The 23,258-nt window shown below is 39.4% G+C and overlaps 1 protein-coding gene across 5 annotated transcripts in view; it reads right to left on the reverse strand.

The window, feature by feature from the left end:
- Positions 1-23,258, reverse strand: part of LOC148425118 (multiple epidermal growth factor-like domains protein 11) — a 127,804-nt gene that overhangs the window by 56,066 nt on the left and 48,480 nt on the right. For all 5 annotated transcript variants that reach the window (XM_088413850.1, XM_088413847.1, XM_088413846.1 and 2 more), the window contains exon 5: positions 20,131-20,223. In XM_088413850.1, the coding sequence (XP_088269976.1) occupies positions 20,131-20,223 (93 nt within the window). The remainder of the gene's footprint in view (positions 1-20,130; positions 20,224-23,258) is intronic.

The following is a 23,258-nucleotide window of genomic DNA, read 5'->3' on the forward strand; positions in this document are numbered from 1 at the left end:
ACCGACGAATGACGGGAATGCTCACAAAACAGCAAATTTAAAATGACGAAATTGCAATTTTCATCCGTCTTTGTAATCAAATGGAAATTGCAATTTTAATCCCTCTTTGTAACCAGCCTGCAGTCAATGTGACAATAGTCACTTTACCGTGCCACCAAGCAGTGGAGAGATATTGAGTTGAGTGAATGAACTGGGTTGGTTCAATTCACTACATGTCATTCATAGCTATAAGACAGCTGACTTTAATGGAGATTTACAGTATTTGTAGTTTCTCCGTTTTTTAGTCCTGGTTTCAAAAACCAAAACTCATGCTGTACACACTCTCACCACCAAAAGTTAAAAGTAATGATTAGAGTTAAGAGATTTCTTTGTGTTATTTTGCTTTTTAAATATGTTTTACATCAAGACATTGCTTGCTGATAAGAGCATTCTGAGATGTGTTTCCACGGTCACTCATTCAAGCAACCAATGGGTCTGCACCCAAATTTGTATTCCTTCTCTGATTGGCTCTTGGTCACGAAATGCATGATAGAAGTTTTTTTAACTCCCTATTCAAAAACCTTTTTTTTTTTTTTTTTTAGTAAATTCAATCTCAGCAATATTTTGTTTTACTTGTAGTGTATGTGTATGAAATTTGGAAAAATGTGAATGAAACCATTTTCTATAGTTGTAGTGCATCCAGTTTGAGTGTCATGTAAAGCATGATAACGCAATTCAGTGAACATGATTGCTTATTGCAATCTCATCCCCTGCATTCCCTCAGAAGTGATATAATACACAGATACGAACAGCTTCATGATCATGTATTCATCTATACAAAAAGCCATCACAATTCAGAGAGTATATTGTACGTCTCCATTCGGTGTCTTTTATGCCATGCTACATGATGCTCACATTCAGGAGAAGTCAGCGCTCCAAAATTCTTTACATTAAGTCCGAACGCAGCATTTTGATACTATTGCATTATGGAACATGAATTAAGCTGCAAAATCCACCCATTGTTATCCATCTCAGGAGGTGGCCAGTTTGCCATTTTCTGTCGACTGAAACTGACATTATATTTGCTCATAGCTCATGTAACAACAAACAGGGCTTACCTTGCAAATATCACACCACCAAACAGAAAAATGGCAAGCCGTAATTTGGGGCTTAACCATATATTGTTTTGGGACACAAATCGCGATCGCCGTCTAAGATTAAAAAACATTTTTTTAAGGTGCTCTTGTCCCCTGAAGCAGAATGTCACTGTGGGCAGGCCATACTAACCAGTTCTGAAGTCGTTAAATAAATTGCTCTATCACACATTCTCCGAAGTAATGTCTCTCACGCTAGGCGCTAAGCTAGCTTGCGCTGCAGCAACATGAACTTCATTTGATATAAATTATGCAAGTCAGTGCACAGCAGTAACAAGCTGCATGAAAAATAAAAACAACCCCATTAACCAGTACTACTTTAACCAAAGGCAAAACATGCTCTGAGGTGTATCGTAGACATCTCCAACCATATCGGGCAAACAAACCAACAGCTATGAACGGCAAATTTGCAGAACAATTCATACATATCTGGACCTAAATTAAGACAACGGCTATACATTAGCAAATAAGTACAGGCACAAACAGCTGCTATAACATCAAAGAGCTCGAGACCAACAATAAAGTAAATATCAGTGATATTACTCATACTATTTTACATCAGGGTACAGGAATCTGAGATGTACACAAGAGTTCCACACTATTTTAGACATATTCATGAGTAATCAAAGTGCTAATTATGTAAATATTCTACAAAGGTTAGATTTTGTAATACTTTATGTCCTTGTTGGATGAGGGGCCGTACTTTAAGTGAGTCTTTGAATAATCCCCCTGCCCTCTGAGAACTCTAACAAACCCAAATAATGCATCACGACATGTTCGAGGAGAAAGGTAGAAGATAATTCCCAGGAAAATCCTGAAAGGATGAAAATTTACATTAAGTTGCAAAATTTAGACACACTGAATGCAGAAATGTGCAACATATGCACATGGGGATTAATATACAGTAACGTTCTTCAGAACGTTGTCGCGCATCGTTTGGCAAATTTTCAACCCCGCCTTCAATGGTGGGAAAATGGGAGGTATTTTTTACCCCATGGATCATGGTCTAATTTATTTATTACACGTGAGAGTGATAATACATCATCTATGTATACTAGATGTCTCTTTGAAGTAAATAAAAACTCAAATGCCTCACCTCATTTTCCCTAAACATTTCTTCCTCCTTCTGCATTGCTCCTCTGTGGATATGACATTTGAAAAAGAAAAAAAAAACAATAGCGCCTCAAAAAAAGATGGACTCCTACACTCTGGATCATACTTAAACTGCCATGTGAATCAATCTTTTTGTGCGGGTCACTTGATGCCATGTGCATTGTGCACAAGTGTGTCACATCACGTATGTGTTTCCTTCACATTAAAAGTCAAATTTGTTTTTGGAATGCGAAACAAGTAAATAGAAAGATCAGATTTATTATGAAAGTAGCCTTATATCCCATCTACTTGGCCAAGACATCTAGACATCTAATATATATATATATATATATATATATATATATATATATATATATATATATATATATATATTACATGTCACAAACATTTATAAAAGAACTTATTCAATTTAGACATTATTTTAAATTTTTAGCAATTTTTATATACAAATTTGCTTTATCGGTGGATTGTCTCCTGGTGGCTAACAAAAAAAAAATAAATCAAAACCTGCAGATAAGCCCTAATTGACTATATGCTGCAAGTCTCAAATCATGAGAAAAAAGTTGTGCCTTACAGAAAAATACGGTCCGTGTACAATTTTGCACCTCACCCTGTACTCTTGAAAGTGCTTTGAAATCAGTGGTAAATTTTGCAATTATGGCTTTTCGGACAAAGCACATATTCAGTATTTGCAATATTTATATCTTTGTAAAGTTCAGCCCAAAGTTATTTCCCTTTTTTACTGTTCTCCTCGCCCTTCCTCCCATGTAAGTGATTGCCCTGCACTGCCCTGCTTCTGCTGAAGATCATGCTCAGAATTTATGAAATCAATCTCTGCAGCACTTGAAATTAATCTCAGGGCACTGATAGAGTTTTCATTTAGCATTTTCCTGAAAGAAAAGCAACTCAACCAAATGAGTGGCACCTGATAATGGTTAATGAATGATTTGACATTTGCATAATTTCTTCTAGTGTCAGGAAATAGCAACAAAACCTTTTTGTTACAAATGACTGGAAAGAAGAGACGTGGAGCATTTCAATTTCTAATGTTTTTTTAATCAAGTCTGTAAACACTGCTCACATTCAATTAACATTGCTGGTCACCTGATTTTCTATAATGAATCGTAAAAAAAATATATCAGAACTATATTACAGCAGACATTTTGCAGAGAGGTCAAATAGACGTGAGTGACTACAGGTTAGATTTGAGAGGTGATATCTTTTGCCAAAATATTTCAGAGGCAATGTACACACATACAGTATGCTAGCCAATGTGTGTAAAGTGTCCTGCATGTTTACTGAATATTTTACTGATGTTCTAAGAGGATAAGACCTTTTCATATCTCCCAACATGTCTAATGTATTTACTATTTCGAAAATTTGGGAAGGAGACAATACTGAATAATTGTTAGAATAATTGCATATTGGTTATCCCATTTTTGTTTTATGCAATAAGTATATTGGTAGGTTATTGTGGATATATGTTTCCTGTTACTGTTGTTTGTGAAGAAGAGAAATTGATGTGTCACAAGCGGCTGCAAGAAAGAGACAGGTGCCTATCAAAGGGCAAAAGCAGGAATGGGGTCATGGCTTTGTGACCCGCCAAAAGAGCAAAAGCAGAACAGGGTCGCACGCTTGATGTTTCTGGGAAAGAAGATAGCAGCATGGACTCGTAAACTGCATTCCTCATGATCACAAAACGATTGCTTACATTGTTGCCAAATGTCGTCCCCAACCCTTCAGGGCAGCAATGACTTTTGTACCTAGGGTAAACCCAAATGAATAAATGAGGAGCGGAAAGCATCTGTAACCAGACTGGAAGGAAATCTGATAAGGTCCGTGTTTCTGTCTGCCCTCCTCGCGAGTAAAAGGCCCTTGTCTTCCTTCTGTTTGCTGTTTATTGAATGTTCTTGGTTGTTTGAACCTAATATCACCATTCCCGGTGTTTATTTTATGAATAAAGCATTGATGTTTTAAATTAAACTAGAAGCCAAATGAACTAGCTTCAGAGAAATATACAGTGTTCCCTCATTTCCCGGTTTTGTGCTCCCGTTTCCCCATTTCGTGTGTGTACCCCCCCCAAATACTATCACCAACACCCCATGAACATTGCACGTAAATCAATAAAGTGTATGAAATGCGTTTAGTAAAACCCTCCCTACCAGTAATCTCCTAACCATAGTATGGAGGTTGAACAGTCTCTTTTGGGACACAAAACTTTATTTTTCTTCAACACATAGCAAAGTGCTTCAGTGAGTAATGAGACTCCTCATTCTCAACTCACGCTGCAGCACAGAAAATATGTAAACGTTCATGAGAATACAACGTAATCAATCCACATTCATTATAAAAGCTGCATGTAAGTCATATGTATGGAGGCATTTGACAACATGAATAATTGCCATCCCTCTTTTTTTTTTTTTATCCTAAGAGTATCTGGTGTGTGCGCCATCATTTGTACATGTGAAGGAAGTTACATTTCACAAAATATTTTATCAAAAGACGCAACGTACCAACTTTTCACAAAACAAATTACCAAAAGATGAAACTTGTTCACATTGTTAGTAAACACGTTATGAAAAGCTGAGACAAATTCCAATTAAGAAGAATTGAAAAGGATCTGGATCATATTGCTGATTCGCAAGAGAGTGCCGAAGTCATGGCGGAATAGAGAGCGTGACGCATGCATCTCATGTTGGCTTTAATGGTTGGCATACTTTTTGCACTGTTTACAATTGTTATTATTACAATTCTGATCTGCCAATATTTTACCTTTCATTTATCAACTGGACAAAACTGTGAGTCAAGGTGTGCGTACACGTAAATAGTGAAACTAATCGCAACAATAAAATGATTTGAATTTTCAGTGCTTCATATCTTGACATAGCTGAATATTAATTTGTCAAAAAGCCCTAAAAGTCATCATCACTATCATCACTATTCGCCAAATAGCCCGTCCAGTTTTTTTAAAATTTGTTTTAAATGAAGGTCTTCTGAGATGATTTCCTCATCATCTTACTTGGGATGTTCTCTACTCAAGCGACAACTGTTGTGAGATCAGAGCGGTTGGGAGGAATGTTGCCCTTCGCTGTTTCTCCCTCCACCTGCCGACATCCATGCCGGCTTGTTCAAGCGCACATCCAAGGGCTGAAGGAGACAAGTCAAGCTGTATTTTCCTTTTCATAAGGCGTCAAATTCTGCCAGAAAATGTATCCACGCAGCCTCGTTGTTGACAACAAAGAGGCAATAAGGCGGCCCTTGACGGAAATGCATTTTTCAACGTTCTATGCAAACGCTCTAAAACGGATACATACTATATCGAATCAGAGTACATATGCCTTGTACATGGTATATTACTTATTGTGCATTCAAATTAATGTTATTCAAACACAGATATGTAGAAAAAATTTGGTCTGTTTTGAGTTATGCGGTTAAAAGTCGACTCCCCTATTATGGGGGTTGAAAATGAGGGCAAAAAAACTCGACTTGAACTAGGAGAAATACAGTATCACAAATAAAAGTCGAACTGGTTCTGAAATTAGATAAATACATTAAGAATCACACAACTAAATGATTAAAAAATATACAGGAACATTATTTGATCATTTATTCAGTTAGACTAGTGTGATGAAAAAAATGTGTTAATGAACAAGGTACAATTTATAATCTAAAAGGACTCCCCTTGAGACAGATTTTGACATTTGGAAATAGGAGTGCCTGCATAGAGTTGCATGATCAACATACAATCTATAAATATCTAACTACACTAAATTATGTTCACGCTGTATTCAGCACTTTATTGAAGTTGACATTTTTGGACAGGACATTTTTTGGCCTATTTCATAAAAGAATGTTTAGACTGCGACAGCCCTTTGACAAATTAATCAACAATATTTTAAAAAGAAACAGCAGGGCTATAAGATCAGAAATGTAGCATGTCATACATGTGCAGTGGACGCTTACAGATAATGTAACAGCCCTTTGAAACTATACCAAACAAAGTTGAGTTGTTAGGCGTCGATTGACCCATAAACCCATATGTGCACTTGCGTTTAATTCAGAACCATTGATTTCCTATTTTCAATTAATAATTGTAATTAGTGGCAGCATATTTCAGCCAGCTTGGACATGGGTCGATGAGGGGGCGGGCTGAACAGATGGATGAAGCAGATTACAGCTCACAGGATGTCACTTTAGTGTAACACTGACTGGCCAGTGGCTTTGTGTCTTCATATAATACATTATGGTTGTGCATCTTGATGATCAAGTTGTTGTTTGAAGGAAACATACTTGAAACTGGGCAAAATTGCACTCATCCACAACTAATGTGACGTTCCTTGCAATGCCCCTTTCTCAAGGTTTCAACACCGTATAATTGTTATAATTAGAATTGGTCATCATATTTACTGTTCAGTGTTGCATGAGATCTGGCAACAATTCACTTGATTGCTTTGAGGGAGTTTATTTGTTGTTTGTTTTTTGGTGGGGGCACCTTGCTTTAATGTAAGCTAATTATATTTTAATGATCTTGTATTATGCAACATAGGCCTTAAATCTGAGTTACAATGACTGTTCCATTTGGCTTGGGTTGGAGGCCAGACCTGGGTTAGAGGCCAGACCTTCATTGAACAAATGACGAAAAGGGAGTCACCCACTAGACCCCAAGAGTGAAGTTGTAGGATGATTATTTTATTGAGAGTACAACAATTGAGAGACACATCAATCTCAAAATTGTACAAGCGATTAGGGCCACATTAAAAAAAACAACAATGATTAGACAAAAAATCTGCAATTCTTCAAAAGCTGGAAACAATGCATGACTATTGGCATTTTTATAATAGGTTTGTATGTAAAAATAAGTTCAGCATTAAAATTCACCCCACTGAAAAACTGTCATGATAAGGATTTTTTTTTTTTTGCGCCAATTTAGCACAAGTTGTAACGCCCCCAAATTGAGAGGAGATTGCCTGACTGACATTTCAGTCAGAGGACATTATTGAAGTAAGGAGACAAGCAGAATATTGTCTCATGGCCTGGATTGTTATGTTCTATTTTCACTTAGTATCAGAAAGAAAAATATAAGAACCATTGCCCCAATAATACGGATCTTATTAATCATTATATACAGGTAAGGGATTTTATCAGGAAACATCTTGATCATGTCCACAAAAATCCAAATTAGTGTGCTGATTGTTTTTGTAAGTTTAAAATGGATGAGAGAAGGACTGTACATGTGAATTTTGGTGGTGATTGCTTGTAACTTTCAGAAATTTAGCGATGCTAAAGTTTTGTTAAGACTCCATGCAGCCAGGGCTATAGCCTGAATGCTAACTCTTGCAGCTACAGTAATTGGCTACTCCCGCTGTCGGGGCAGCAATGATTTGTCTTCGAAACGGCTAGTCGAAATCCGCCGCATCGCAGACGTTCCCGTTGCTCATGCAGCCAAGGCTCCTTGTATCTGTCGCCAGAAAGCTACGCAAATTCTGTGCATCCAGAAATGCAATTCTGTGGAAATTTGAAAATCCAGCTCACCCGTGTCCAATTCTAGTGAGGATATGCGGTGCAGAAAATGGATGATTCCTGTTAAACTGTTTCTTGGTTTATGAGCAACACATTAGTGCATATTGGACCTATTGCGCCAAGTTGGCTTTTGTTATTAACTTACTACAGGGAAAAGCATCGTGGCCCATTTCCTTTTGGAATTCAAAGTCATTCAAAGATATTAAAATCATTTGCATCTTTGTCTTCTCAGATGTGTAGAATTTTAATCAGCCCCTTTATTAACCAATCCTTTGGCAATGTCATTAGGTCAGGGCTCTCATTCAGCTGTGGACTACGCCATCGAGTTTAGGATTTTGGGCTCTGAAAGTGGATGGAATAGGGCCGGACCACGGACGGCTTCGGTTTGCAGACTCTCTGAGGACCTTCGGGATCAGCTGTCCACTCGGAATGAGCCTGAGTCTCATGAGCAGTTAATTTTCCTACTTCTTCAGATTGACAATTGCCCATCCTTCCTTCCCTCAAGCCACTACTCCATAATTGGTCAGCCAGACAATTAAGTTATTTCTCTCTCTCTTTGAGACTGCTGTTGCCAGGAAAGAACCTATGCAAACCGCCTCTCCCAGGATAAATGCAGATTTCACAGCATCTATGCATTTTTTTTTTCATCAGCCAGTGCCCACTCCAACCTTAAGAGTTTCCCTTGCGAACCAGATTGCCAGTCTTTTGGTGAGAGACATGAAAACCTCCAGTAAACCTTCTCATGTCTGCATGTCTCCGCCCCCAATAACTCTCTCTCTCCAGGTGTTGGCAGACTCAGGGGCAGATGTCAGTTTTATCAATCGAGATTTGTTGCTAATGTCATTGCTATTGACGGAAGTCCCCTAGAGACTGTTACACACCAGACATCTTCTGTTTCCCTCACAATTTCGAGTGAACATAAGGTCATAAGGTTTTCGGTCATCTTTTGTCCTTCGTCCCCTATTATTTCTGGGTCACCCTGGTTAAAACCTCGTAACTCGCACATAGATTGCATGTCCATGGAGAACTTTCTGTTTATTTCAAGCTCTCATTTTAGGAGGTTTTGTCCCCTGCAGAGAAACACTATAATGTCAGCAGTCGTGAAACTGTTGACTGTGGTAGCTGCTGAAATCTCCTTTCTGGTACTGACAGAAAAAGATTAACTCACATGCCAGCAAGGGGCTGAGTCCCCTAAATCAGTGGTTCAGTGACGCACGCCCTGTGAAATTTTTTTCAGCCGAGTACCCTTCAACCAGTGCTAAGTGTTTTGGGGTTTAAAAGAGAGAGAAATACATATTTTTCCACAAAACAATAATCAATATAAAGTGTCCGACCTATTCTGATTTTTTTTTTATTATGAATAAATATTTGTTTACAGAAAAATATGAAAAATAAAAGGTCCTGTTTTGGGGTTACAGTAGAGCTCTGTTCACAAAAATAAATCATTAACTTCATCAATGAATATTTGTTCGCAAAAAAATAATCAACATAAAGTGTTACACCTGTTCTCAAAAAGAAATCATTAACTTGGCAGGTAACGAGAGGTGGCACATAATGGGTCGAACCATTCTAGCATGGGGGAGAATCTGGTCCTTTAAAATAATGAAATTCAATAACCTACTGAACATAAAATTTGCTTTATGAACTTATGCTTTCCTGAAACAATTAATTCAATAACTATTTTTAAAGGATTTTTGCATGTTTATTTGTTTTAATTAAAATCTCGAGAACTCCTGAAGTTCCTTACTGTACCCCCAGGGGTATGAGTACCCTATTTGAGATACACTGCCCTAAATCCACATCAAGCTGGTTGGGCTTTGTTAATAAGGCAATTTTATTTCTCTCTGTGCAATCATTCAGTCTCACATAATGTCACACCTGATGCGCTCTCCTGCATCAATGATCTCTTTCTAGAAAAACAAGAACCCAAGACCCTTCCTTATGCTTCTTTGAGGCGACTAAGTGGGATGTCCATCGAGTGGTTCTGGTGGCACAATGACAGCAACCAGATCCTGGCTTGGGCCCTAAGGATTGTCTTTTATCACAGATTCTGTTCATGCTCAGGTTCTGCAATGGGGACACTCCCCTATGTTCATGTGCCATGCTGGGATGAATCAAACTCCAGGTTCTGCAACACCATTTCTGGTGGTCTCGGAGGGCCCAGGATGTCAGGGAGTTTGTTGCCGTCTCTCTGCAATATTCCCAAGAGGACATGGAGACCATCTACATTTTTGGAATTTTGATAACGGAGATCCTCCTTATTGGAAATGGTAGATATCTGATTAATTGAACATTTTCTCAGATGGGTGCAGCTGAATTGGAGAACAAGCTGCAATTTTTTTGGAGGCGTCTGGGAGAGCGAACAACATTCAGACTCGGGTGGCTAGTGGATCTCACTGCAATGTGGATGAGGTTGTACAATCCTCATGTGTAACGGCGGTCATTGTGAAGAAGGACGTGTTTTGTCTCAAAATAATTGATTGCTACTTTGGCTAACTGAAGCCCTGTTATGAGCCTCATGCTATACAGTTCAAGGCCAACCAAATAGTTGGCCAGCCTGCTCCAAAAACAACTGTTATCAGAATTCCTTTTCCAGGAAGGAATTTTTCTAGTCACTACAATCTACCTTCCCCCTCCTACTGAGTACCTTCAGACTGATTAAAAAAAAAAAAAAAACTGCACCTTTTTCAACTGGGAAGGCGGGGTACACCCAGAGCGGGTAAAATATGCAAACCCCACAAAGGATAGCTGGAGACATCGACCTTTGACATCGACCTTATGCTCCAAACCACAGAGCAAGGAAAATTCAGAGTTTCAGGGGAGAGCTCAAGCTGCTGAAGAGGCAGTACAAGGAAGCAGAAGAAGTGGTGAGAGCTGGCCTAGCGGATCTGAGATCAATTCTCATGACCCTGCGGAGGGCAGAGTTTCCTGAGAACAGCTTTCCTGGCCAATCCCTTCAAGTTGACCAAGCAGCTTCTTGCCCAAAAGAGGTCTGCCCGCCTCACCTGCTCTAAGGATGCCAAACAACCACCTCAAGGCTACGTACAGCGACCCTATCAGAGAGCATCCACTGGGCCCATGCAAAGCACTAGCAGTACCACCAGAGCCTACATTGGGGTTCAAACTCAAGGAGCCCTGCTCTAGCGAAGTGGAGAAAGTGTTGCGGAGAGCACGGGCAAGCTAAGAAGTACTTTGTGGAAGACTGTCGGAGGAACGAGTGGAAAACCAGGTGCATGCCAGTGGAGGTAGGCTGTCGAGGGTTTGCCAGCTACTCCCTGAGCAAAGCCTATGGAACACTAAGCATAATGGGTGAGAACCGGAGAAGGGCCATAGGCAACAACACGGAGGCAGCGGAAAAAGCCTCCAGATGGATCTGCTTGAAAAAGGGAGAGCAGTGGTTGTAGTGGGTGTAGCAGGCTACTTGGGAACAGATTTGATCAACTCGGTCGGGACGCCTCGAGGAGGGTGTCTGTTGCAAGACCTGAAACAACATTCTAGGATACTAGAACACTGATGATGTGTCCATGTCTGTGCAGTAAATTTAGTGTATGTAACTTGTTAATTAGAAGCAACTACACTATTTATTGGGTATTTAACAAAAGGCATTGACACATTTCTAAATGCCAAATGTCATCGCTAGAGAAAAAGTCGGTCTCAGACATTTAGGGTAGTTAGGATATTTTGACATCCACTCATTAAAATTACTTTCTTTATCTGTTGTGTTTATCTTTATGTGGGCCCTTTCATAAAATATATATAGCACTGTTTCTGAGAATTACCATTAACTTGAAGGGTTTTCTATATCTGTGATGTGTTAGGGGTGTGGAGTGTGCAAACTTGAGAGGAGTGGGACAAGGGATGAAAGCTGTTACTGTGCCTCATCTCAGGACTGAAGTGGTGAAAGACAGCCAATGAATATTTTCTACCTATTTTCAAGTCAAAGAAAAAAAATTCTGTGATATGGAAAGGATCTACTGTGCCAGTCACTTCGGCTGAAAGCCGGCAGTAGATGATAAACACGTTTTGTGGAAATTAATCGGACTGCAGTTAGGAGAGAGCAATGGGGGTGGTTAGAGAAGCAGGTGAGGAAACAGTGTCGAGTGGGCAAGTGGTTTTACTCTTTAATGGGTTGTCTATCACAGGGTTGGCCAACGTGAGCTCACATGGGATTAGAGGGAAAATGGCTAATCAGTGGTTTCTGAGGTGAGGTGCCAGTGCATTTCTCCAGGTTGCCTTAGACAAATATGATTGATGACATTTCATGTTAACTCACAGATGAAAATATCTTTGCTGATAACGTCTCTTTGTTCTAAAGAGCATTCATAGCACAAAATTATATACGCTGGAAAACGTGTGCATTGCATCAGACGTCTTAAAGTTTATTTAATTCCTGTGGCGTGCATTAAAGTCTTGGGAAACACCACTTAGATTTGAATTCATAAATCGGGTTGGACGAAATCAGCCTTAGTGACTATACGATATCATTTCTCTGACAAGAAGTTGCTGTTAAAATTCACCGCCTGGAAAATTCCTGGAAAATTGCATGCCAACTTCCACACTTATAATCAAAAACTCAGTCAGTTATACTCGATAATGACTCCCATTTATTATTGTGCTACTTGAGTTTACATTTTATTGTGAGTAGTGAAAAAAAAATGTTCTTTTAGACTTTGGAGTCATTTCCTTATGTGCTTTCTGCTGTGCTTTCTGTTCCAAGAAGCAAAAATTATGACTGGCATGTGAAATTTATTTATTTATTCTTTTGGGTGGTCAAAAGTTGGAAAGAAGTAGAGACGGTTTTATGCATCCCATTTGTAATAGAACTTTTTCTGTTTTTAAATATTGCTGGATCATGATTGCGCACACACAAAAATGGCTTATACTTATCAGTGTTAGTGCTGGTTTCCCCTTAGGGATTGTGGTGCTTTTTTTGTAGAAAAGTTTTCTGGTTAATTAATTGACCAAACTTATACTGTGCTGACAAAGCTACAGACGTTAATTAGACTTGGCAGAAGGGCAAGTCCTCTTGACAGTGTGGGTTATAAAATGTTGTGTTTGTGTTGGGTATCGCAGTCAGTCTGCCCAAGGTTTGCATCATCACATACAACACCAAAGATAAATAAACATTTAAAATTCTTAGGCATTGTTTTCTTTGTTTAACCTTTTTCTTTTGGCAGTTAGTAGACTGCTTCCTGCTTCATGAAAGTTTGTGAACAGATGATGGTGCCACTCCAATTCTGGGGCTCACTAGTTCCATAATCAAATCAAATGAATTTTAGCCCTGAATCACCAAACTCTCAAAGGGATTCACAGGTGAAAAGAAGTCATTTTGAGACTTCTTGTCATGACTTAAAAACATGGTCACCAAAACGGATTTATATATTATTAGTTTTGGGCATTGGTTGCTTCTTAATATAATGTTCCTCTTCCTCTTTGTGGAAACCGGTCTTAAATGTTGTGAACAACTCCTGGGGGTTGGTTGCTCATCCACACATTGGTCTCACAAGCATGTTACACTCACCTTTGTGTTGTCGGTTCCTATCTGTTTTTAAATGTTCATTTATTAGTAGGACATAGTTTACAACACAAAATTTCCTTCCTTTTTGTCGAGACGTGCTAGCGTCAACACGTTGTTAAAATTAGGATTTGCTACATCTGTTATGGTGTAGTGTTATTGTACGCAGGCCATGCTTTTTACCGCACCCTATAGTTGGTGCAAATTATTAGCTCATCAGCAGGCTCTGCGGGAGCTTGAAAATTATCCTTATCATTTGAATCAGGTGTGTTGTGTTTAAGAGAGCAGCATTGAAAACATGCACGTGTGGCTCTCGAGGACTGGAGTTTTAGACCTATGGACAGTATAAACGGTAACATCAATTCATTTCCATAAAGTTCATAATTCCTGAGGTTGTGCTAAAAGTGAGTATCGAGACAAGTGTTGTGATGACTTGTGATCATTTTATGATCAGTCGTGGTTTTATGTCCTTGCAGAAAGAAAGGACACAAGCTCTTATCTCATCAAGAAAGCAATGACTACAAAGGCACCAGGTATCTCCTCCTATCTCATAATTAATTCCATCGGTGTTTGCTTGCCGCACTGTTCAGTTTAACTTAATTCATCTATGTTAGTGCTGAGTCCCTGCCATTATTTTTTAGTCCGTGTCGTAAACTGGAACAAATCAAGCAAAGTCCTTGAACAACCGTTTACAGAACCAAACATAGTAGGAGCTGCGCAAGCCAGCCTTGGTACCTTTTTGTAATAAAAAAATAAATAAATAAATCTTCATGAAAGGCCTAACAGCAGACTATTCCCTGAGGTCTTTGTCTCCTTTTTAGCCAACAGCAGCCTATCAGCTCAAACCAGCGGCTTAGTTCATTCTTTCCTTCGATGATTGCTTGTAGGAGCTTGAGACTTTGTTCCCCCAGTCTCCCGGTGGAAGAATGACCTTCCCATCTCATTCAGGACTGCAGAGTCACCGCTTATGTACAAGAGGGGATTGAAAACTCATCTTCTCAAGAAACATGTCACGTTTTACTTGGGCCTACTTTTCCTCTTTTTCTGGCAGATCACACCTCCATCTCGTCTTAGAGAGAACTTAACCTTTTAGACCCGTATAAATTATTTACTTTGCACATCTCATGAACTCTGTTCCGTAAGCTCAAGTAGCGAACGCAAAGAAGGTGAGTGGATGTGAGAAACACATGCTCCCATGTACGCGTCTCTAAATGTGTGAATGCTAAGGAAAAAAAGAAACATTTACACCGTCTTGCATCAAAACTAACACTTCACCCTTCTGCCAATCACAACCTGCCTCGTTTCCTTTTAAAAGCTCTTATTAACCTTGTGAATACTGAGACATACAGTTGTTACTTTTGGACTTTATGCGGATAAGGTTCAATGTCTTAAGCAGGATTCCATTCCTGACTAAATCAAGGGTGGGCAATTCCAGTCCCCGAGGGCCGGTGTCCTGCATGTTTTCCAGTTTCCTCTTTCAAACACACCTGATTCAAATGATTACGATTATTTTCAAGAGCCAACAGAGCCTGTTGATGAGCTAATGGTTAAAATCAGGTGTCTTGGGGAGAGAAAATTGACTTCCTGCTGAGGGTAGGGCAGGGCTCAAGTGACACTTTGTAGATTTAGCGCTGTTAGATATGCCTCCCAATTTTTTATATAACTTCATATATCGTGATGAAATGTACAACTTCATTGGACTTCCTCTGTGACACTGAGATATTTATTTTTTCAGGTGCTGTTAGATTTTTTTTTACAAGTGTTTAGGGCTGAACTTTAAACAAGCTTTAAAAATGTAAAGACAAGACCATCTGGGTCAAGTTACAGAGGCTTTTATTGTCACAGTGAATCATCAGTTTTTTTTATGCTGTATGCCGTCAAGCCTTTTACTGAAGAGTCACAATATGCGATCTAAAGCGTGGTCATCTTGAGGTTTTTCTGATAAATGTCGTTATATTTATTTACCAAACTCTGATTAGTACATAAAATCATCTGGTGCAAAAGTGAACAAAGCGAATTCATGACAAACTCATCAGTTTTCGAAATAAAATGTTTTTAAAACAATAGATATATTTCAGACTCAGATGATACCAAAAATGGAAAAAAAAATATTATTTCAGGTATCAATTGATTCACAAACCAGTACTGGGTCGTGAACCGGTGTTTTGGGATACCTCTTCTAAGCCATATTCATTATTCTTGAGGGGTCCATTTTCACAGTCATTGTCTGTCTTTTTTTTTTTTTTTAAAATATTGTACTACATTTGTTGTATTGCTAAATAATAATGTTTAAAATGAAGAAGAAATATCCTAACTAATGACTTTTTATGCTTATTGATTGTCTGTACTTGGAGACAGACTAGCAAACGATGCAGGGTTAGATACATGCAATGACAAATCCTGCAAGGACACCGTGATGCATCTGGTTATGTATGGATGAGCTGGCAATGAGAGAAAGAAGTAAGAATGTGTGTCGAAGCTAGCTACAACTGATGGAAAGCTGAAAAGCAGATTTATGTTGTTGCAAATCCTTAACAGGCTTTTCATGACATGGATGCCAGGAAGAGAAGCTGTGTTTTATGTCAGAAGCTCTGTTGGAGTCTTAGAGAACAACTTAGCATAACAAGGCAAGTGGCATGCTCATAAAAGACATTAGAGTGAAATCTATCAGAAATCTGCCACATCTGAAGGAATCTTATTCAAAGCAGTAAGACTACTAGTAGTGCCAAGTGTTTGCCAACGTGTGCAGTAGGAATCCCCGGATTTCCTCCCAGGTCTCACTGTCAATGCCCATGTGAACATTGAAGTCCCCCAGCAGAACGAGGGAATGCCAAGAGGGAGCGCTTTACAGCACGCTCTCCAAGGACTCAAAAAAGGGTGGGCACTCTGAACTGCTGTTTGGTGCATAACACAAACCACAGTTAGGACCTGTTCCCGCTCCCTAAGGCGGAGGAAGGCTACCTTCGCTTCCACTGTGGTGAACCCCAATGTACGGGTGCTGAGCCGGGGGGCAATAAGTATGACCACACCTGCTCTCTGCCTCTCACCGCAGGCAACTCCAGAGAGCAAAAGAGTTCAACCCCTCTCGAGAGGACTGCTACCAAAGCCCAAGCTTTGCGTGGAAGTGAGTCCTCTATCTAGTCAGAAGTTCTCCGCCTCACACTCTAGCTCGAGCTACGTCCCTAGCAGAGAGCTGACCTTACATGTCCCAAGAGCTAGCTTCTGTAGCCGGGTTGCGCCAAGGGCCTTCGGCCGGCCCCCGGCTCACACTGTACCCGAACCCTACGGCCCCTCTCACAGCAGGTGAGCCTTATGTTACCACTTTGGGCTGAGCCACATGGGTGAAGGCCCGGCCACCAGGTGCTCACGGACAAGCCCCACCTCCAGTAATGTCATTCATCATTAAGGGTCAATGGTCCGTATTTAGTCTGATCTCTCACGTAGGGGTTGTTTGCCATGGGTGACCCTGTCAGGGACATAAAACCCGAGACAACTTAGCTCTTAGGATCATTGGGCTACACAAACCTCTCCACCATGATAAGGTTTCGGCCCACAGAGTGGGCTCTGTACCAGTCTGTCGTGGTGAAGAAAGAACTGAGCCGAAAGGCGAAGTGGCCAGGAAGAGGGAAGTCTGAGCTTCCCAGCTCAAGCTGCAGCCCCGATGGATGGAATTATGTATGTTAAACGCTAGCTCAAATAAAAGTTAAACTTGTTTTGTATTTCCTCTGTCATGTTTACTTGTTTTCTTAAAAAAAATAGGAGGAGGGAAATAAATAGTCAAAATTTGCATTTTTTTTTTTTAAAAACCTGTGAGATTTTATTTAAATCGCCCAGCCCTAGCCAATTATTTGTTGTTTGACTTTCCAGATTTAAGAGAATGCTTTTTCATCAAATCAAGTACATCCATCCAACGGTTTCAGTTCAAACCCCTGAGTACCCGCACCATCACCACAACCGCTAGCACCACCAGCACAGAAGTCTCAGCATGAGACAGTTGAAATCCTTCTCCAAGTGTGACAGTGTAAAGACTGCTTTTGATGGCGCCACTAAAATTTTGAGAGACCATTGAACACGGTGCATTTTGAGACAGACTTTTTTTTCCCAACGGTCTATCTCCATGGTGACGCTTTTAGCCACCCAATGAGCACTGACTCAGACTGACCAACACAAACCCCCAGTCCACAGCTAGTTTTCAGATATACTGAGATTTTCTTTTTCAACCCACCGCCATGGTAACGCCGAGCCCTCACGGCAAGAGCATTCAGTGGCAGTCTGAAAAGTGTGTGTGTGTGAGTGTGTGGTTTGTCCATGAAAACCCTGAATTATTTTTATTTATGAAATCAAAACAGCACAGTTCTGGTTCAGAAATGCTTGGTGGAATCTGCTAAATAAATTGAAGATGTTTATTCCTCAAGTCTTCTGAAGTTGGTAACGTATGCAATTTCGACTTCACACAAGACATAGGTGTGTAAAAGCCTCTGTCATTTTTCTCAAATTGAGTGGGCAGGATTCAAGAAGAGGGCAGGAATTTAGAGCTTGAGAATCAAATTCATCACAAGGATGCCAAAATGTGAGCCTGCATGAATGTCGAAATTAAATCCTATCATGAATTCAATATTTACTTGTTTGGCATAAAACTGGAAATACGGATTTTGATGGCATGAGACTAAGAAACAATAATCAGCTGAGAGGCAGAAATACAGTTATGATATAAGAATGGACATAACGGATGTTCCAGCTAATTTCTGATGTGTCTGAGCATTCACATAACACCATGAGAATGCCAATATCAACATGTACAGGGTGATCAAACCAATATCTCATCTTTTCCGAAACCTCAGACCGTAATAAAATACAAGCTTTAAAAAAAACTGGAAGTAAAAAGTGTTGTTAGCTAAGGCCACACATCTCACTCACCATGTGGCTGCCTTGCCACCTTCATGACGTCGTTCAATGCTGGCCAGCCACGAAACATCCATCATCTTGAGCACTCATCCTCGTGAGGCTCGGGGTGTTGGAGACTATCCCAGCATTGAATAAATAGACGAAAACAAGCTTTTTACTGACTTTAAAATGCAAAACAGCATCAATGCACTCCTCTCACTAAAATCCCTTCCTCATATCAAATTAGTCCCCGTGGGAACTCGGTCTTCTTAACAATAGTTCTGCCCATTTGTGAATAATTTCCTACTGACGTTGATAGTCCAGCTGTGTGCTCCCATACACACTTTTTCACCACTCGATCATTTGCTTCTGTGAAAACAACAGCTTCGAGCGCATTTAACATTACCCGGGCAAAGAGTCCACTGACCGCTCACAATGTGGGAAATCTGAAACACGCATAACGCGCAACAAATGTATAACTTATGGATAGGAACACCAGAAAATATGAAGTTTACAAAAGAAATCTATTCTGTTTTGCTATAGTTTTTACATTGTTGCCAAAGTGTTGGTGCGTCGTATACATGCTAACATAGAAAATACCAGAATTTGATCCCAAAATAAGAGTGCGTCTTGTACACGGGTGCATCTTATATTTGGGGAATTCAGGTGTTTAGTCTTGCACGGGCGGTAAAGTGGCAGTGTAGGGGAGGTAAGAATTTCTTCTGTCATAAATTTCCTTTCAAGTCCTGTTTATCTGCTTGGGTGGATCGGTGGCAAGGAATGCTTAGAAATGCATCATGCACGCAACCATTTTCTATAGCCGCTTATCCTCACTCGGGTCACTGGCTCGCTGGTGTCCATCCCAGCTGTCTACGACTAGGAGACACCCTGAACTTGTTGCCAGCCAATTGTAGGTACACAAGGACAAACAACCATTCACGCACCCAATCACACCTAGGGACAAATTAGAATATACCTACTGTGCAAGTTTTTGGAATATGGGAGGAAACTGCAGTGTAGAAATGCCTCATTAAAGATAAATAACACTTTGAGGGTGTTTAGAGTGAGAAATCAACACTGTAACATGGAAAAGCTCCAAAAAGTTGACTTTTCATGTATGATAGGGCCCCTTTAACCCTTTCACTACCGACCCCCCACAAAAAATAAAACTTTTGGCATATATTACGTTTTATCGTTGCTTACTCTGTAGGAGGTGGAAAATTTACCTAGCATTCGTTTCAGACATGCCTCAGCTGCTTAACCCCATGGCAGCAATAAAGCAAGGTAAACAATGTGGTGGCTGTGTGACTAATGACATGTCAATACGGCCATACGCAAACAGATTGGAGTGTAGGCTGTGAGAGTTTGTGGAAAGAAAATAATGAGACTGATGATCCAATGAAATACAGCAGAGTTATTACCACTTGTCACAAGCACTTCTCTGTTGCAAAAAAATCTCTCAGTAATAATCTCTCTCCATAAAGATGCTACTCCTGGACCCATTTGCTCAAAAAGCAGCAATATGCTTTGCGCAAAAAAGCTGCTTTCTCACTTCTGCCTTAGTTCATTTCGATTGTGTGAAAAAGTATATATTTGCGCTCACCACGTGATATTGATGAAAAACGATCCTTTCAAGTTTCACTGGTCATTTTTTGAAGGCTCACGATGTTTTTTTTTTTTGTTTTGTTTTTTTTTACCTTGGAATGTAAGTTAAGTAGACAGACTGTGCATACATAATGATCACTTCACTTGCAGTCAGGATTTTTACAAGATAAAGCTACACATAACATATCCAACACATCCAACACATCCAACACACTCTTCAATATCCCCATACTTGTTTTTTGTTCTTGAACATCACGTATTGTCTCTGTGAAAAGCATACAATGCAGCCACATCGGTGGCCAAACCCCCTGAAAAAAAAAAAAAAAATCCAACAACAACAAAAAACAGATTTGATCTCACCACTGGAGCAGTCCAGACCTCCCCAACCGGGCTCACATTGACAGGTCTCAGGAGAGATACACCGACCATGGGCACATTCATCAGTACACAAGGCTGAGAAGAAAATAGACAAAAGCAATGTTAATGTCAGAACAATTGTAAAAGTGATTATACACTATACAATACTGTTGCTTGCAATGAAGAAATGCTTTGAATGGATGCACTGTTTGCAATGTAAGATTGTTTGCTAAGGTTGCTGTCTCAAACCTGGCTGTGGGAAGGACAGCCCTGATCAATCTGCTCAAGCTTAACTGCAGAAAGATATCATTTCACCTGTTATCTACAAAATATCTTCACACACAGAATGCTTTGCCACACATGTACTAATCATACACGCACACACACACACACACACAAGGTCGAGTACACGGCCATGTTTTTTTCTTTCTGGGACGGGACCCATGATGTAGTTAGAGACTTCTGAATCAAATAAAGAGAGAGGGTTCGAAGATGCTGATTTTGAGCGCAGTAGAATAGTACTCGTGCAGTCATTAAATGGTGATTGTTGTCCCTAATTTCAACGGTCTGCTTCCCAACAATTTGGGGGTAAAATCTGTTATTCCTTCATGGATAACATCATTAAAATCTGGTGTGAAATTGTGAATACATTTCATACACACTCAAAAACAGGTTATTTTATCAAAAAGTATGTATTATATATTGGCATATACACATTGCACTCCCTGACTGATTATTTTTAAAAATGTTTTTAACATTGTCATACACACTTATGTATTGGCGTGTACACGCAAATACAAAACCAACAAAAGCTGCCAAAAGCCTCTTGAAAATTTACAATTGGGAATTGCACAAAGACCATCAGTTAAAACAATAGTGCCCGACAAAACACAGGCAAATAATGTGTCAATGTCGTGGATTTGATTTAAAAATGTGAACAGATAACATGGAGCTAATAACAAAAAAAAAATCGACAGAAAATGTGGTTCGGTTGAGTTAAACAAGCGCTTCTCAATTATATTTTGCAAAGCTCCCCTCGGAAAGAGAAAACCTTTCACCAATAAAAAGGATTATCTATAAAAACTGTATACTTTTTAACATTAACAAAAGAAAAAAAAATCAATACAAATCAGCTTTCAACAACTGTCAGCTACTTTTTTTTTACAGTTTAAACAGGTTAGACTAAAACAGAAAAGAATAACCAAGTCTACCAAAGGACCTGAAAAAAAAAAAAAAGCCAATCCTTATTTTATTACAATCGCACTTCAAATGGCAAACACAAAGCGTTTTCCCAGAGCCGTGCGATGGAAATTTTGCTGTTGCAGTCATAAAAAATATCAAAAGTATTTACAGGACAGAATAGTGGCCGATTGGTTAGCATGTCCTCACAGTTTACAGTTTGTGCCATCGCATTCAGCATTCCTGTGTGTTTTGCATGTCCTCCCTGCATGTTCTCCCAGTCTTTGCGCAATTGCTGTTGTCTATAATGTAAATAGTTGTGTTCAATGTGTATTAAAAACTCATGTTAAACAGTATGTTAAACACAATAACGATGATGTTGTCTAGCTGCTATCGTGAGCCCTTCCGAAACCATCTATTTTTTAAATATCTGTCCCTAACCTAGCCAACTGAACTTCAATTTGAATATTAACATTGACATTGTGGAATGCACTAACTGCTTCTGTCTAATGCATCACTATGCTGAGAAGTATTAAAGGGATTAAAACACGCAAAAAAAGATTGGCATTGCCTTGTCGTTAAATGTTTACAATACAGATGAAATGATTTGTACTGTTTTTAGGCTTAAGCCAGCCATCCACTGAATGTGTAATGAGCGTAACGAGCTACAATTAGAATGCCAAATCCATATATCCAGTTATGTTTGTGAGAGTGATATAAAAGTAATGTAATACAGTATCGTGTAATGCCTTGTAACAAATTACTCTGAAATGACAGTAATAGGTAATAAAAAAACACATTACAGTTTGGAAGTAACTTGCCCAAGACTGGAAAGCATTGATTATAGTTCATGAAGTGGACTTGTTTTGATGAGTATCTTGTTCACCTTAGTCATCCACTAGATGGATGGATGGATTTTTTTTTTCTTTTTTGGCAGGTCTCAAAGTCTGTAAATCAATACAGTACTACCAAAACCACAGAGGGTGTCCAGTGTTTATTTAAGAGTTTGTGTATAAATCCCCGGGTTTCTCCAGGTTAGAAACAACATATTGTATGTAAGTAATGTATGTATGTCATTTGTAGCTAAAACCACATACACTTAAAAGAATGAAAAGACCATAGGGCTCATCTTCATTATCAAATGCACAAATTCGACAGGCTGAATTTCTCTATCGTTCCTTGCAGCTCATTTTGTGAGGCTCACTTGTTCATTAGACTATGCATACTGAATCATTCATCAGGTAAGATGTGTGTGAGCAGACAACAGGCTGACAGCTTGGAGACTTTTGCTCCTCTATCACGGAGATATGATGAGCTACTTATCTTTCTTTTCACTCTGTCGGAGCAAGCGTCTGCTCAATAACAAATAAAGGTAGCCTGAAAAAAAAAAAAGATAAAAAATGTATTTTGAATTACACAAAAAATCTGATCCATGCAAGTGATTTCTACGAATTGTGCAATCAACCAGTACTAGAATCTCATGTTCGCACCTCACTTTTGCAAGTTCTGACTTCTGATCAATGTTGGCTCAGTCTTAGGGGATCCGACTCATTTGATCCTTGACGACATGCACTTCTTGGCCAGTATTCCCTGCAGGTGAGCACACCTATTTGCTTGGCCTATCTTGTGCTCAGTAGTTGTCTAGTGACGATAATGATGTTGCGTTGTGTGATTTCTTTGTCGATATAATACTTTCATACTAACTGTGGTGCGCATAAAAGTCAGTGACTATGCGATTATATAAAATAGGGATTCACGTTGTGTACCGAAATTTGATGGGATGCAATTTTAATACAAAGTTCATTGCATTACTGCACCAGTAAACCCTATGTCAATGTCTTGAATTTGAAAAAAACAAATTACATATTTTAGTTTTCTAATAAAAATTCAGTGAATGCGCATATGAAACTGTTGGGATTCAGCACCTCGATAAAAGGTAAGAATCACAGCTC

This window comes from Hippichthys cyanospilos, chromosome 4 (assembly GCF_059441005.1).
Source record: "Hippichthys cyanospilos isolate Australia breed blue-spotted pipefish chromosome 4, RoL_Hcya_1.0, whole genome shotgun sequence".
Lineage (NCBI taxonomy): Eukaryota > Metazoa > Chordata > Actinopteri > Syngnathiformes > Syngnathidae > Hippichthys > Hippichthys cyanospilos.